We start from the raw sequence: 15,273 nt of genomic DNA on the forward strand, positions 1-15,273 counted from the left end.
AGGCGGCGGGCGGGCCGGGGGGGGGGGGGGGGGGGGGGGGGGGGGGGGGGGGGGGGGGTGTAGATTTTGTGCCGTTGAACCACGGCCGTTTTCCTTCTCGCGCCATCTCCGCCCCGATACCTCCTACACCGTGGCGTATGTCGTGCCCCACTTTGCGCCCAGCTCAACGTAGCACGCTGGAAATGATAGATTCGAGTGTTCCATGCGAGTCAGGCCCTGGGCTGCTTTAAGGTTCTTGCCGACGCGAGTTGGGCCTCCCTGTATGCAATCAAATAGACTTTTTTCTCCCCATGTGAGCCTGGTTAAGCTGTATGCAGTTAACCAAATGCGTCCTAACTTTCGTTGGGTGATTGTGTCACACACCAACAACATCATTCAAATTTAACTATGTGGATGGCAGGGGGAGTACCAAAGTGCTTCCTACATGGTACGTACATGCCCAGAGGGAAAAAGAAAAAGAAAAAGTTAAGACACAAACTAAAAAAGATCGCAGTCAACCATGCAACCATGCAGGGGGGTGAAGCTGGAACCAAGCACAAATTGTAGCCGCACCTCATTGCGCACCTCGAACTCGAGGTCTTGAACGGAACCAAAACTAGCACGACAATCTGATCAACACAGCTCATCTTATTCATCGGTGCAATTAAACTAGCGTTACAGCAACAGTCCGAAAGAAAGAAAGAAAAAAGGAGGAAAGAGCGACCACAACAGACGAACAACGCTGGCACAGTGATTCACTACGTCCACTCGCCCACCGGCCGGCTCACTTTATTGGATTCACCATCACCCGGCGCAAGGCTGCGGCCGGGCGTCGGCGGCGACGCTAGCTAGTTACCGCCGGAGAGGTCGCCGTTGCGGCCAACCTTGGTGCACCTGGGCACGGGGCCAGGAAGGTAACTGTCGCCGCAGTAGTAGCCAGATCGGCCCAAGGACACGCAGTCCACGCAGGTGGCGGGGCACTTGTGGTCGAACATATCATCGCAGTGACATATCCGCAGGATCCCGCCGCACCGCTCCCGGTTGCAGCACCTCGGCCGCTCAAAATCCTTCACGGCCGCCGTTGCTTCACCGGCGCCAGCGACCCCTGGACCTGCACGCATCCGTTATCCAGATATTTGGACGGCATACTAATGGAAATGTGCAGGGATGAACTATCTGGTCAATCGAATAGTGTAACAGTTATGTACCGTGGCTCGGGAGACGGATAACGGCGTCCACCTTGTCGTCATCGGCGGCGGCGGCGGCGGAGAGGCGCCCAGCGAGGGAAAGCACCAGCAGGATGGCAGCAATGTATGTCTTCGTGGCCGCAGGCAGGTCAGTCAGCTAGGTTCCTCTTGGGTGAATGAAACTTACGGGCGCCGCTCCCGTATTTATAGCCCGTCAGCTATAGACTATAGTGCATATCAACATGTCATCATCTATTACTCCCAAGCGTTCATCATTTTTTATTTTCTTTTAGAAACCCGCAGGGCGTTGAATTTGGACACAATTACTAGCTCCTGCACGCGCATGGTGCACGCATGCATGGGGGCGCGCACTCTCAAAACGTGCAGCGAATCAGAATCCGCGTGCACTCTCGTCGGGGCATGCAAGAATCGCGTACGCGACCTGCACCTGCACGCACACGTAGGTGAGGGTGCCGTGCGTGCTTGCCTTTAACCACCGATAAATGAGCACACGCCCGTTATACCTTCATGTATATCTGTGTTTTTTTCAGAATTTTTTAGAACATAGAAAATAAAAAATTTGACAAAATTTGATTTTTTTTTTCAAAACCGAGCTCCATGGAGCTCGGCCTCCAAAGACAATATTCAGCTAGACAGTAGTATCTTCTGCGATGAAAAACCTGCACTGAAATTGGAGTTGTCCTTCGCCCACCATGAGCTACTCACTCCATAAATAAATATAAAAGCGTTTAGATAGTGTGAGTACATAGTACGGCAAATGAATGTGACACTTGAGATTTCATTCCCCAAGATCATGGCACCCTCCCCGACTCCGACTCCTCCCGACCCCGTGCGGCCGCCGCCGGGCCGCACCGGGCGGCCACATCCCGATCTCCCCTCGACTCCCCGTGCACCCCCCTTCCTCCGCCGCCGCCTGCAACGTCGCTGGGCGAAGGCCCCGTGGCGCGGCGGCGGCGGACCTCCTCTGGCGTCCTGAGATTTGAGGCGACGGCGGCCTGATTTGGATCTCCCTCCCAACGAGGATGGCGGGCAGCGGCGGCCGGGGCGCGACGGGGGGTTTGGCTGCAGCCGGCAGGAGTAGTACGAGATGGCGGCAGCGGCGGCCGAGGCGCGTCCCGGGCTGCCGTTACGTCCTCAAACTGCTGCATCTCATCGGATTCGGCGACGGCTCGCTGAAGCACTCCGGGTCTGCATTGCATCACGAGGATTATGGCGGTGGTGGTCATCTCCTACGTCGGAGGTGGTCGACCTGAGACTGGATGATCAGATCTCGTGATTTGTAATCTAGTCTCGGCTACGAGTCGGGGAGACATAGTTGCCGGTGAAAACAGAACCGATGGCGGACGATGGCGGCGTTCTGCGCCGTTACCTTGATGAAGGCATCGTTCTGTAACTACTGTCGACCCACTCGTGCTGCTCTGGGGAAAACCCTATGATCTGGTTTTCCAGTTCGGACGATGACGGCACTGCGGTGTCGTTTCTCTCTTGGGAGCATTGTTTGTGGAGCAGCGCTGGAAGTCAGAGGCAGGAGGTGGAGCGGTTTCGTCTTGCACGGAGCTTCGGTGGAGATGTCAAGTCATGCCTGACCGACAGGTGCTACGCTTTGTCATGCCTGGTCGGCAGGTGCTACGCATGACAGATCTTCCAAGGACTTCAAGCTGTGTCGGTTGGTGGTACTTGGCAGCATAGCGCTGAGGTGTATCAGTGGCGATCGCGACGTGCTCAGCTGTTTGTGCGCAGAGAAGAGGTGCCGTTGGGCGCCATGGTGGTGTCTACAATAGCTAGACCGAGCAAGGTTGATGCATCAGTACAGTTCTGAAGATGGAGCGGTGGCAGTTGGCGGCGGCGGCCTCTGAGAGCACGCCGGACCAATGTGTGCCCCAGACCCGGCAAGTGGCTAGGTTGGGGTCTCAGGTCTTAGGTATTAGGCTTGGTTGCGATGTCTGTTTGGTATTAGGCCTAGGCTATCTGCGCCCCTTCATCAACTAGATAGATGTAGCGACAGTCTGTTGCTTAGATGGTGGCTTTAGTCTTACTGTTGTATCACTTTGTAACGTCTTGTGAAAATAATTAATAAAGTGGCTATATGCATCGCCCAGATAGAAAGGCCGGGGTCATCCTTCTTTTCTTAAAAAAAAAATCATGGCACCCTCACCGACGGATTAGTACACTACTAATGAGTTTTAACTCGATGGTCACTCCTACCTATGCACTAGTTAACCTATAAGAAATCATCCAAGGTTCGGATCCATCGCCGGCGAAAGCGGGTCGGGTCGCATCATCCCTCGAGTGTGATTCCATCTGGATGCCAGTCAGTTTGATAATAGGGACGTATGCATGTACACTCTATTTTCATAAGCACCTTCGAAAGACTGAGCTAATATAACATCTTAAAAATTTATGCTATAGTTATCATAGGTGTCTCACAGTCGACGGGAACGTTTTCTTTCACTAAACAAACATCGCCGGAAACCTGAAATAAAACTAGACGCCCGTCTCGTATTTATAGCCCCGTCAGCAATGGTGCATCTCAATGCCATCTACTGTACTCCCAAGCGTTGATCTTTTGTTTATGTTTTTAGAATCCCGTGACGTTTGAATTTGAACACGATCGATCAGTCCTGCACGCGCCTGGTATATGCATGTATGGGGGCGCGTAGGGTTTCACCGTTTGCGTTGCTCCCAAAATGTGCAGCGAATCAGGAATCCACGTGCAAGTGTCGGGGCATGCAAGCATCTCGTACGTGGCCTGCACCCGCACGCGCATATACGTAGATGCTGCTGGCGTGCAGGCTTGCCTTAGTTACTCATATTAGGAAGTTTCATATACTAGTATGATGTATATAATATTAATGTATGATACTATTTTTATAATGTATAGTATCATAAAGTAATATCATAGATGGTCATATTTATTTTCATGCATGACACAAAGTAGTATAGTATTTAACATGATACGGTATCTATCTATGTTACTCTCTCTCTCTTCTTTAGTTATGTGCCACATGATCGTGTTTGCTATTTTCAAGTGCATGATACCGGCTACGATACCATCACTATGGCCAGCCATAGCCCTCGGCGGATCAGTACACTAGTAGTATTGAGTTTTAACTCAATGGTCACTCCTACCTATGCACCCCACTAGTTAACCTAAGAAATCATCCAAGGATCGGTGTCCATCGGCGGCAAAACCGGATCCGGTCGCATTCGGATCATACCTTTATAAACACGGACTAGTCAGTCGCTTGGAATAAGCAGGTAGCTATCTCAAAAAATATCAACAACTCAAAAGAAACAACACGGACTAGTCAGCTCGATAGCAGATTTTTTTTTTTTTGACAAAGGACATCTTCATTCCGTGGATATATAGAGGCGATACAGCCAACAGGAGCGAATGCATGTTACTGTACAACACAATGCACACAACTAACAGTCCAACACGACCAAAAGGAAATGCCACTTCAGTAGTAATACATATACTGGCATCCACGACAATGACGGCTTCATCCTCTCCGGCGGGGACGGTCGCACTTGTCCCTATCTTTTGTGCGGTTCCCTATTGTGGATTCTCCCGTTTTCATAAAAAAGAAATCCATTGATCTGCTATGTAAGAGGTTCGTCTCATCACCTTGCATCGGTTTGTTTGTTTGGATGCGTTGTTTTATACATAAAGTGGGACGAAAGCCTTTTCCAGCAAAGGCACACGAAACCATGGATTTTCTTGGATCAATCGAAGAAGAAAGGATGAGAGGCCAAATAAAATCAGGAGGGACTGGACCGTTGAAGGATGTGCGTACCTTGAGAGGCCAAATAAATCAGGAGGGACTGGACCGCTGGAGGATGTGAGTACCTTTTTTTTTTTTTTTTTTTTGAGAACCGAGGATGTGAGTACCTTGAGAGGCCAAATAAAATCAGAAGGGACTGGACCGTTGGAGGATGTGAGTACCTTGAGAGGCCAAATAAAATCAGGAGGGACTGAACCACTGGAGGATATGAGTACCTTATAAGAGGCCAAATAAAATTAGAAGCGACTGGACCGCTGGAGGATGCGAGTACCTTGAGAGGCCAAATGCAGCGAGACTGGTGGCTGGCGGTAAGATTCTCTTCCCCGGCAGCATCGCCTCGACTGGGTATGCCACCACTCGGCCACCCCGCCCTCTTCCGGCGAGGCCACCCTGCATCTCCTCGTGGTCACCTTCTCCTACAGCCCGCCCTGCACCCGACATCTCTCCATCTTACTCACCCCCACATCACAGATCACATGGCCAGCCGATCTGTCTTTGAGGGGATCGTCGCCGCACAGCACGTCGAGGAGGGGTACGTTACCATGCATGTCACTCACCCATTTTACTTTATCTATATGATCTATCTATCACAGTTCTACACCAATATATAATAGATGACCACTACTTGGCCTGTATGCGGATTGGGGAGTGGTGCTCCTACTACTTCCACACTCACAGGTGACAGACAGGTCACCCGACTACATGGCCTCGTGGCAACATTCCCATGCATGTCGCCAACCACCAGATGACCAGAAAAACGCATCACGTACATATTCCATGTGCATGCATCCTCCATCCATCTAAACTATCTATATATATATATAAGCCTGCACTATTCCATCTACCTTCCTAGTCTCTAGCCCAGTCGTGCTAGCATCTGCACCCAGTCCTCCTAGCTAGACGATCCGGCGCCGGCGAGGAGGTCATGGCCATGGCGGCGACAGCGTGGCTGTGGGTGGAGGTGCCGGTGCGGGTGGACTGGCCGGCCGTGGCCGCGCAATGCGCGTGGGCCGGCGAGCAAGCGCGGGCGTTCCTGGTGGTGCCGGCCGTACGGCTGCTGGTTCTCCTGTCGCTGGCCATGACCGTGATGATCCTGCTCGAGAAGCTCTTCGTCGCCGCCGTGTGCTACGCCGCCAAGGCCTTCGGGCACAGGCCCGAGAGCCGGTACCAGTGGCGGCCGATCGCCGCATCAGCATGCAAAACTGGCGGCGATGACGAGGAGGACGGCATTGTGGTTGTCGGCAGCGCGGCGTTCCCCGTGGTGCTGGTGCAGATCCCCATGTACAACGAGCGCGAGGTGACCTCCTCCCTGGTGCTCAATAGGAGAATGCTGATCGATTTTGACCGGCGGCAAGCTGGTGCTGTGGTGGTTTTGTTTGCTGATCAATTTGTTCTATCGTTTGTTTGGATTGGATGGAATGAAGGTGTACAAGGTGTCGATCGGAGCAGCATGTGCGCTGGAGTGGCCGTCGGATCGCATGGTGATCCAGGTGCTTGACGACTCCACCGACCCCGTTGTAAAGGTACGTAATCAATTCCCTTACTTTCTAAATATAGGTTTTTTAATAGAGATTTCAATACAAACTACTATTATATACAAAGCAAAATGAGTGAATCTACACTTTAAAAAATATCTATACACATCAGTTAAAGGTCTCATATTTGGAAATCTCTTAAAGGTCTTATATTGAAAACGGAGGAAATATTTAGAAACGAAGGAGGTAGCCCGCTGCAAAAGCCATAATCCTTGGGTTACTTCGTCGTACATGCACAATTTCCAATTTCCCAAAAGTGTGGACTACTAGTTTCTTGCCGGCCGTGATAAGTGGAGATGAAGTCCTGCACATATATAGAAATCGATCGTAGGCCAACAACATGCATGTGCAGTGCACACAATCAATCTGGGATCCATGAGAATACCTTGGCGTCGCCAGAGCATGTTCCCAAATTCTTTGGCATATTATAACTAATCAGAATACCTGGCGTTCATGTGACCAAGAAGGAACGTGAGGAGACGTGACACTGGGTTAGGTGGCTGGATCTACCTTGATCGGCCTCATAGTCAACGCTTCACTCATCTTTCCGAGCCTCACAAAAAAGCAAAAAAGAAAGAAAAACACTTTATCAAGTTCGGGGTGCCACATTCCAATATTTTCGAATAGTGCTACCTCCGTTCTAAAATAATTCAACTTCTTTTTTTTAGATAGAAAATAATTCAACTTCTGGATTTATCGAAATTCAAGCTTGTTTAAGTTTGACTATTAAGTTGATAGAAAAAATTATTAACCCCTAGAGCATCAAATTAATCTCATCTGATTCTTTATGAAATTTATTTTCCTATGATGCACAATTTGCTGTTGTACTACATCTTTGCACATTTTTCTATAGATTTGGTAAAAGTTAAGCATGTTTGATTTAGGACAAATCTAGAACTTCAATTATTTTGAAAGAAAAGGGTAGTACTCATAGTTTTAAATAGTCGGCTATAGCTGTTTGAGCATGTTGCCGCTATTTGATTTCATGTACAATTTGCCGCTATAGCCTCGCTATAGCCCGCTATAGCCTGCGATAGCCTCGCTATATCTGTTTTTAAGGGCTGCCGCTACATACCATAGCCCGCTATTTAAAACATTTACTATGTTGGATGACTCGTTCCCGAATAAATAAATCACAAGCACTACACTCTTGATGCTGACGTTCACAGGGTTAGTTCCATCATCAAGACTAGTCCGGTTTATGATGTAAATTAGTCAAAAACAATTCTTAAGATCTTCATATGTAAATTCAAATGGTATAGGAGATAAATGAGACTTGGTTAATTCCGGGAGCTAGTTACACCCTTGGTTTTTTACAAAGAAGATGCTATTATTTGAGACAAATTGTTAGTGGTAGATGCAGTTTCGAAAGGCATGCTCCATGTTTCTGCTGTGGAGTTTTGGACAATAGATTACCCAACAGCACAATTTTTCAAGATAAAAACCAATCGTACTTTCTGTTTCATTTTTATCAGGACTTGGTGAAGATCGAGTGCCAGAGATGGAAGAGCAAGGGCGTGAACATCAGGTACGAGGTCAGACAGAACCGCAAGGGGTACAAGGCCGGCGCGCTCAAGGAAGGGTTGATGCGCGACTACGTGCGGGAGTGCGAGTTCATCGCCATGTTCGACGCCGACTTCCAGCCCGAGTCCGATTTCCTCCTGCGGACCATCCCATTCCTCGTGCACAACCCCGACATCGCCCTCGTCCAGGCTCGTTGGAAATTCGGTTAGCCAACCCTCGTGCACTATGTTCTAATACTACTGCTTATGACTTTATAAGCAAGATCTAAAGCTTATTTTGTACTCTTTGTTGTGCAGTTAATTCAGATGAGTGTTTGTTGACAAGATTCCAGGAGATGTCACTGGACTACCATTTCAAGTTTGAACAAGAGGCTGGATCCATAGTGTACTCGTTTTTTGGCTTCAATGGTATGTAAACTCGGTTTCGTCATAGACCCCTTTAAAAGAAAGGTTAAACCCAGGCCTCTGCATCATTGTCATGCACACAACCATATCTTATATATATAGCTCAAGTATCGAAATGAGCATGTTGAGTGAGTGATTTGTTTGGGATATTTGCATCTTCCAGGGACAGCCGGTGTTTGGAGGATCTCGGCGATCAATGATGCCGGGGGGTGGAAGGAACGGACGACGGTGGAGGACATGGACCTGGCTGTTCGCACGGCGCTGCTGGGCTTGAAGTTCGTGTATGTTGGCGCCGTCAAAGTAAGCCGAAAAATAATGCTCTTTTATTTAGTTGCTTTTCTGTCAGAAATAATCAAACCCATCGAGACACAAACCTAAGGATGCTTGGACCTGTGCACGGTTAGGTCAAGAGTGAGCTCCCAAGCACATTCAAGGCATACCGATTTCAACAGCACAGGTGGTCATGTGGACCAGCAAACCTGTTCAAGAAAATGTTGGTAGAGATTCTACATAACAAGGTCTGTATTTATTTGATATGTAAGGATGCATCACCACACACAACATCTTGTTGCCTGAAATTTAATTTACTCTGTGCAGAAAGTGTCGTTTTGGAGCAAACTCCACCTGTTGTATGACTTCTTCTTTGTTGGGAAGATCACTGCTCATACAGTGACATTCATCTACTATTGCTTTGCGATCCCGGTGTCCGTTTTCTTCCCTGAGATTCAGATACCTCTCTGGGGCGTGGTCTACGTTCCAACTGTTATCACCCTCTGCAAGGCTCTTGGATCACCAAGGTAACACACACCTTAAGATCGAACGACAGTTGTAATGTTTATTACATTAAGTTAACACCAGAAAGCCACTCTTTCAGTTCATTTCATCTGGTGATCCTCTGGGTCCTCTTTGAGAATGTGATGTCGTTGCACCGGATAAAGGCCACAATAACTGGTCTTCTCGACGCTAGACGAGTCAATGAGTGGGTGGTCACTGAGAAATTGGGAGATGCCAACAAGACAGAGCCTGCCATGGAAGGATTAGATGATGTGCAAGTGATAGATGTCGACCTAACGACGCCCCTAGTACCAAAGCTTGAGAAGAGGCGAACACGATTATGGGACAAGTAAGCAAAGTCTATTGTCTCGACGCTAATGCATTCTGATATATACTACTTTGGTTTACTGTATATAAACTACCGATTTGAAAGTTTTCTAGTTTTGTCAAATAATGCCTGATTTGTGTGTTCTTTTATCAGGTACAACTGCTCAGAGATTTTTGTTGGAACCTGCATAATTATATGTGGTTGCTACGACGTGCTTTACGCAAACAAAGGGTACTACATCTACCTCTTCATTCAAGGCCTAGCATTCCTCGTCGTCGGTTTTGAGTACATCGGCACATGCCCTCCCAGCACGGAATAAGCTACCATGCCATATATGGAGCTGATACGCATGGTTAGGACAAACCGTGTGCTAGTAAAGCCCCTCTCCTGCACATATCGATCTCAGAACATAACGATATACAAAGAATTTATACTCTGCCCTGGTCAGATCTGATCCAACCTTTAATTCTTTGCTGCCAAGAAGGCTATCAAAATTGCATGGTAGCTCATCTGATAATAACATGCTACCACGGGCGATGAGCAATACTGAAGCATCATGACAGAAAGATGCATTCAACACCTGGAGGAATAACGGAAGTTGTAAATGAAATAACATGCTCTGTCAATTACTTACATTAGATTCTCTAAAAAATTATGTGCCAATGTACTTACTGATGTAGCTTATTCAGAATAGAGGATGATCAGCACTTTGTGCGGTTGTGTTGTGTAGTCGGCCAAAACATGTAAATGTACATTTGCTCAATACCATTTATAACTATGTTGAATTCGGACAGACCTTAGAATGCAGTAACAAAAATTCAGACAAATGTTGGGATGCAGTCAAATTCAGACATGTAGCTTAGCAAGTGAAGGAATATTTGTGGTATAACTTTTTCGACGTGAGGCGGAGGAGGGAGATGTGTGCCCATGCTTATATGTGTGGGGTAGACGAAAGGTCAGTGCTTTGCTGAGTTCAGAACTCGGCATAGGAATCCCAACCGTCCAATAGCCATTGCCCCGTTTCCCGTGGGCCCACCTGCCAGATCTTTGCCGAGTTTTTCTCCACGGGAGCTCGGCATTGACGTGACCCCTGAAATTCTGTAGTAAAAAATAAAAAGGAAAAAACATTGTTGTCTTTTTGTTAGCGCAAACCCAGTAAACATAGACCGTCGTCACATCTCCGTCGCCTAGTCATTGGTGGGGCCCACCTGTTAGGGCACTGCCCAGTTTCTAACATGCAAAACTTGGCCAATGTGCGACATCGTCGAGTTTCTCCTTGTCGTCAAGTCCCTTTTTACGGGCACCGGGCACACAGTGATATTTGCGAGTTTTGTGGCACTACAGAGTTCAATTCCCTGTAAACTCGGCAGCCACCTTACACTGCCGAGCTCCCGATAAAAGGAACTCGGGGAACCTTGGAAACTCGACATCTACGGTGTTCCGGTGGTGATTTGATTTTAATTTGTAAAGATTTGTAAAACTTACATAGGTTCACCGTAGGTGTAAGATTTTTTTTTTGCGTTTATCTTGGTAGTGTGACACCCTTCCACGGTGCCAGTGGCATTGTCAGAACTTTTGTGAAGGTTGGGCAAACTTGAGGCTAAGTGCCTAATCTTGAAATCGGAATAGAGTGTTTGAATGGACGTGGAGTATCTAGTCCCGAGCTCATATGCTCCCTAACAAACAGTAAAAAAATAGTTTAAAAAACACAAAATTTTGAATTTTTTTGGTGCAAACTTTGACAAATGTTCTCAGTGCTTGCAATTTTTCATTCTGAAATAACATTCGTGGAAGTCGTGGTAAGGAAACAAAATCAATACACCAAAACATGCTATTTTCGAAAACATTTTGGAGTGTTGTTTTTCTTTCTTTTTTTTACTATGACTTCCACGAATGTTATTTGAGGATGAAAATTTGCAAGCACCGAGAACATTTGTCAAAGTTTGCACCCAAAAAATCCAGATTTTTGAAAAAAAAATCGTGGGAAGGAAACAAAATCAATACACCAAAACATGCTATTTTCGAAAACATTTTGGAGTGTTGTTTTTCTTTCTTTTTTTACTATGACTTCCACAAATGTTATTTGAGGATGAAAATTTGCAAGCACCGAGAACATTTGTCAAATTTTGCACCCAAAAAATCCAGTTGTTTGAAAAAAAAATCGGAATTTGTTGTTCATCCCGAGCTCGGCTCGGGAGTAGAAGGGGACTTTCGTGTTCGAATGCACAACATATGAAATAGCCTTGAATTTCCGAACCACAATCCAATTAATAATGAAGTGAAAAATATAAACATAGTAATCATACAAATGTATGAACTAATATATAATATGTCAGTATTCAGCTTCATATACCATAATAAAGTTGTGAGCACAACAAAAGTCATGGAACCAAGCCATGCATAGAACCAAACTTCATGTTGCCAGCAAAAGTATAGTAATCCAAATTAATTACCATAAAAACATAGTTTCGGTTCTGTTGCACATCATTCACATTTTTTTAGTTCAATTAGCATTTTCACTGCTTGCTCTATTAATCGAAAACCTCTTCATGTATCACATTTGATCATTCAAATTTTGAATTTAATACATAATTATCTAGAACAAATCCCTAAGCAAAAGACTAGGTCCATGAAGCCATGATCTGCCCCACTAGATCATTGCACACGCCCCGACCATAAAATATAAACCCTAAATCTATCAATGTTTTTGAATCATAACCAAGGTAGCATGTGAGGGTACGCGGTTAACTGAAAGACTATGTTTAAGTGGCTGGTTAGATTCCCACTTTTCATCTGTACCTTACATTCTCGATCTGATGGCAATTGCAGGAAGTTTATAGATTTTCACTGGATACTTCAACAAATTACTATACCATTAGGTTTGTTTAAAGTGTTTGCACCACCATGCAAATACGTAGTAGTTCAAATAATATTAGTTGTAACCAAAGGTACTCGTCATGACAGTAGGGTTTTTTTTTTGCTCCCGGCGGGGCTCGAACCCGCGACCTTCGGCTCATAAGACCAACGCTCTAACCAACTGAGCTACGGGAGCTGAGCGCTTAAGAAAATTGATTCCCCCTTTTTATATCGTTACTTATCTGTACATGAAGTTGACCGGGAAAACTGCTTTGTATACATAATACCAGATCTGTAATCGCAAGCACCTTTATATTGTTACTTATCTGTACATGAAATTGACCTGAAAAACTGCTTGTTACTTATCTGTACATGAAATTGACCTGAAAAACTGCTTGTTACTTATCTGTACATGAAATTGAGCAGGAAAACTGCTTGTATACATATTCCCCCTTGTTGGTCCAAGTCAAGCACTCCAACCCCCGCACCGAAGAGGGGGTGCCAATTACCAAATCATGTTGCCAACAAAATACAATATGAAGGTCGAAACCCTTGTACTCCCTCCGTTCGGAATTACTTGTCGCAGAAATGGATGTATCTAGAATACGTCTAGATACATCCATTTCTGCGACAAGTAATTCCGAACGAAGGGAGTAGCTCGTAGGGGCGGTTAGCAACTTAGGTTCACGTCGCCGAGAAAAAAAATTGCCGACGCGTGTGTGACCATATAAGTGCACAGATCACTTATTTTTAGTGACCAGTAAGATGTGTCGTCGTCATAGTCGCTGCAAAATGGGGATACGATTTGGTAATTGGCACCGCCCCATTTGGCGTAGGGTTGGAGTGCTTGACTTGGACCAACAAGGTGCTTGCAAAATACTCCTTACATTTCAAATTACTCGTCGTAGAAATGGATGTATCTAGGACTAAAATACATTTAGATGCATCCATTTCTGCGACGAGTAATTCGGAATGGAGGGAGTTACAACACAAAGGCCAAAACCCTTGCAACTTGTAGGGGCGGGTAGTAGCTTAGGTTCACATCGTCGAGAGAAAAGTTGCCGACGCGCATGGGACCACATAAGTCTACAAATCAATTCCATTCAGTGGCCAGGAAGATGCGTCGTCATCGTCGTAGTCGCTGCAAAATGGGAACCAGGAAGATCCACCATTACTATGAATCAGGGAATGGGAAGCCTCCACCGCAAATCATCATAGTTAACGCCATGACCGGCTGTTGATGAATGGGATTTTCCCTTCATTTTTACACATTTTAAACCGGATTTTCACAACCAATTATGAGATATCACTTCGATTTGTCTACTAATGACTAATAAATAATATAATTACAAATCTCCTTGTTTATTTGTGTTCTTGCAGATATGGGCATCAATGCCAATCAATTGGACACGGGTGCAGCTGTCTCCAGAGGAGAAAAGGGCATGCGACCATGTGGCGCCACCACCGAGACGTTGTATTTGACAACTTCCGTGAAGGGAAGGGATGATTCGCATCAGAGACACCCTGAAACCCAATTTCGTCCGTCTACACTATATAAGGAGAAGAAAATCCTTTGGAAAGAAGAGTTTCGGAGTTTTGCCAAGTTCACCCTATCAGCTACTGGCACCATTCCCATGTACAGTTGCCGCCATCTCTATAGCCATCATCATCCCCACCACCATTACCTCCATCTTCATTAGTCATATTACTTGTAATCGAGAGTAAATCACAATTAGATGCATTGTAAGACTTTAATCATTCATCTTAAGATATCTTCGTCTACAATGTCTTTTGTTTTTGATCTATTCGCGATGTGTGAGTAGCCCCTTTGGGCTAAGGGCAGCAGTGTACCCTTGCAGCCCCATGTACGTAAATAAAGGGATTGTTGCTTACTTTAAGAGAATGTTATTACTATGTTTGTGCAACTGTTTGGTCTCTTGTCTCTACTCGATCCTAGGGCTCGCAGGTACACCCGAGATGCAGAAGATCGAAACAAACAAAACTGGAAGAGAGGAGTGGAAGACTATGCCTAGTACATTAGCTAGAATCGAGTTTATGGGGGTACATATGGTGCATCATTAAACACCCAATGCATTAGTACAATATATATACTTAATAACTAAGGTAACCCATGAGTCGGAAGGGTCTTGGTTAGACAACAGAACCTTGATGCGGCTAGTAGTCGGTCGTGGGTTATCTGGGCGCATCTTCCACATCTATTTGTTGACAAGGTATATGTAATAGTGTTCTGATACGTCTCCAACGTATCTATAATTTTTGATTGCTCCATGCTATATTATCTACTGTTTTAGACAATATTGGGCTTTATTATCCATTTTAATATTATTTTTGGGACTAACCTATTAACCGGAGGCCCAGCCCAGAATTGCTGTTTTTTTTTGCCTATTTCAGTGTTTCGAAGAAAAGGAATATCAAACGGAGTCAAAATGGAATGAAATCAACTGGAGAAGTTATTTTTGGAAGGAAAGCTACCGGAAAAGCTTGGAGTGCACGTCAGAAAAGAAGGGAGGTGGCCACGAGGGTGGGGGGCACGCCCACCCCCCTAGGGCGCGCCCCCTGCCTTGTGGGCCCCCCGAAGGTCCACCGACCTACTTCTTTCACCCATATATACCCACGTACCCTAAAACTTTCAGAGACGAGAATAGATCTGGAGTTCTGCCGCCGCAAGCCTCTGTAGCCACCAAAAGTCGATCGGGACCCTGTTCCGGCACCCTGCCGGAGGGGGGAACCCTCACCGGTGGTCATCTTCATCATCCCGGCGCTCTCCATAACGAGGAGGGAGTAGTTCACCCTCGGGGCTGAGGGTATGTACTAGTAGCTATGTGTTTGATATCTCTCTCTCTCGTGTTCTTGATTTGG

At 46.1% G+C, this 15,273-nt stretch overlaps 2 protein-coding genes and 1 non-coding gene across 3 annotated transcripts; 1 reads left to right on the forward strand and 2 right to left on the reverse strand.

The window, feature by feature from the left end:
* Positions 1–531: 531 nt before the first annotated feature.
* Positions 532–2,335, reverse strand: LOC125546450. Its single transcript, XM_048710711.1, has 3 exons — positions 1,988–2,335; positions 1,188–1,323; positions 532–1,090 (listed from the first exon to the last, which is right to left on the reverse strand). Exons 1-3 carry the CDS (start codon positions 2,333–2,335, stop codon positions 828–830), a joined length of 747 nt encoding a protein of 248 aa, XP_048566668.1. The 3' UTR covers positions 532–827.
* A 3,503-nt stretch (positions 2,336–5,838) lies between these two features.
* On the forward strand, positions 5,839–10,321 carry LOC125547555 (probable glucomannan 4-beta-mannosyltransferase 11). The gene is made up of 9 exons (XM_048711380.1): positions 5,839–6,269; positions 6,397–6,495; positions 7,983–8,235; positions 8,328–8,438; positions 8,599–8,735; positions 8,840–8,953; positions 9,033–9,232; positions 9,310–9,558; positions 9,691–10,321. Exons 1-9 carry the CDS (start codon positions 5,898–5,900, stop codon positions 9,854–9,856), a joined length of 1,701 nt encoding a protein of 566 aa, XP_048567337.1. The 5' UTR covers positions 5,839–5,897; the 3' UTR covers positions 9,857–10,321.
* A 2,194-nt stretch (positions 10,322–12,515) lies between these two features.
* Positions 12,516–12,589, reverse strand: TRNAI-UAU. The gene has a single exon. It is a non-coding gene; the product is annotated as a tRNA-Ile (tRNA).
* Positions 12,590–15,273: the final 2,684 nt, after the last annotated feature.

Source organism: Triticum urartu, chromosome 3, assembly GCF_003073215.2.
Source record: "Triticum urartu cultivar G1812 chromosome 3, Tu2.1, whole genome shotgun sequence".
Classification (NCBI taxonomy): domain Eukaryota; kingdom Viridiplantae; phylum Streptophyta; class Magnoliopsida; order Poales; family Poaceae; genus Triticum; species Triticum urartu.

Excerpts from the sequence above, each read along its gene's own strand:
- LOC125546450 (XM_048710711.1), bottom strand. The coding sequence starts at position 2,335 with ATGCAGCAGTTTGAGGACGTAACGGCAGCCCGGGACGCGCCTCGGCCG. Across the intron at positions 1,324-1,987 it reads AGGAGTCGGAGTCGGGGAGG|CTGACTGACCTGCCTGCGGC; the intron begins GTGCCATGATCT and ends AGAGGAACCTAG. Across the intron at positions 1,091-1,187 it reads TATCCGTCTCCCGAGCCACG|GTCCAGGGGTCGCTGGCGCC; the intron begins GTACATAACTGT and ends GGATGCGTGCAG.
- LOC125547555 (XM_048711380.1), top strand. The coding sequence starts at position 5,898 with ATGGCCATGGCGGCGACAGCGTGGCTGTGGGTGGAGGTGCCGGTGCGG. Across the intron at positions 8,954-9,032 it reads TAGAGATTCTACATAACAAG|AAAGTGTCGTTTTGGAGCAA; the intron begins GTCTGTATTTAT and ends TACTCTGTGCAG. Across the intron at positions 9,559-9,690 it reads CGAACACGATTATGGGACAA|GTACAACTGCTCAGAGATTT; the intron begins GTAAGCAAAGTC and ends TTCTTTTATCAG.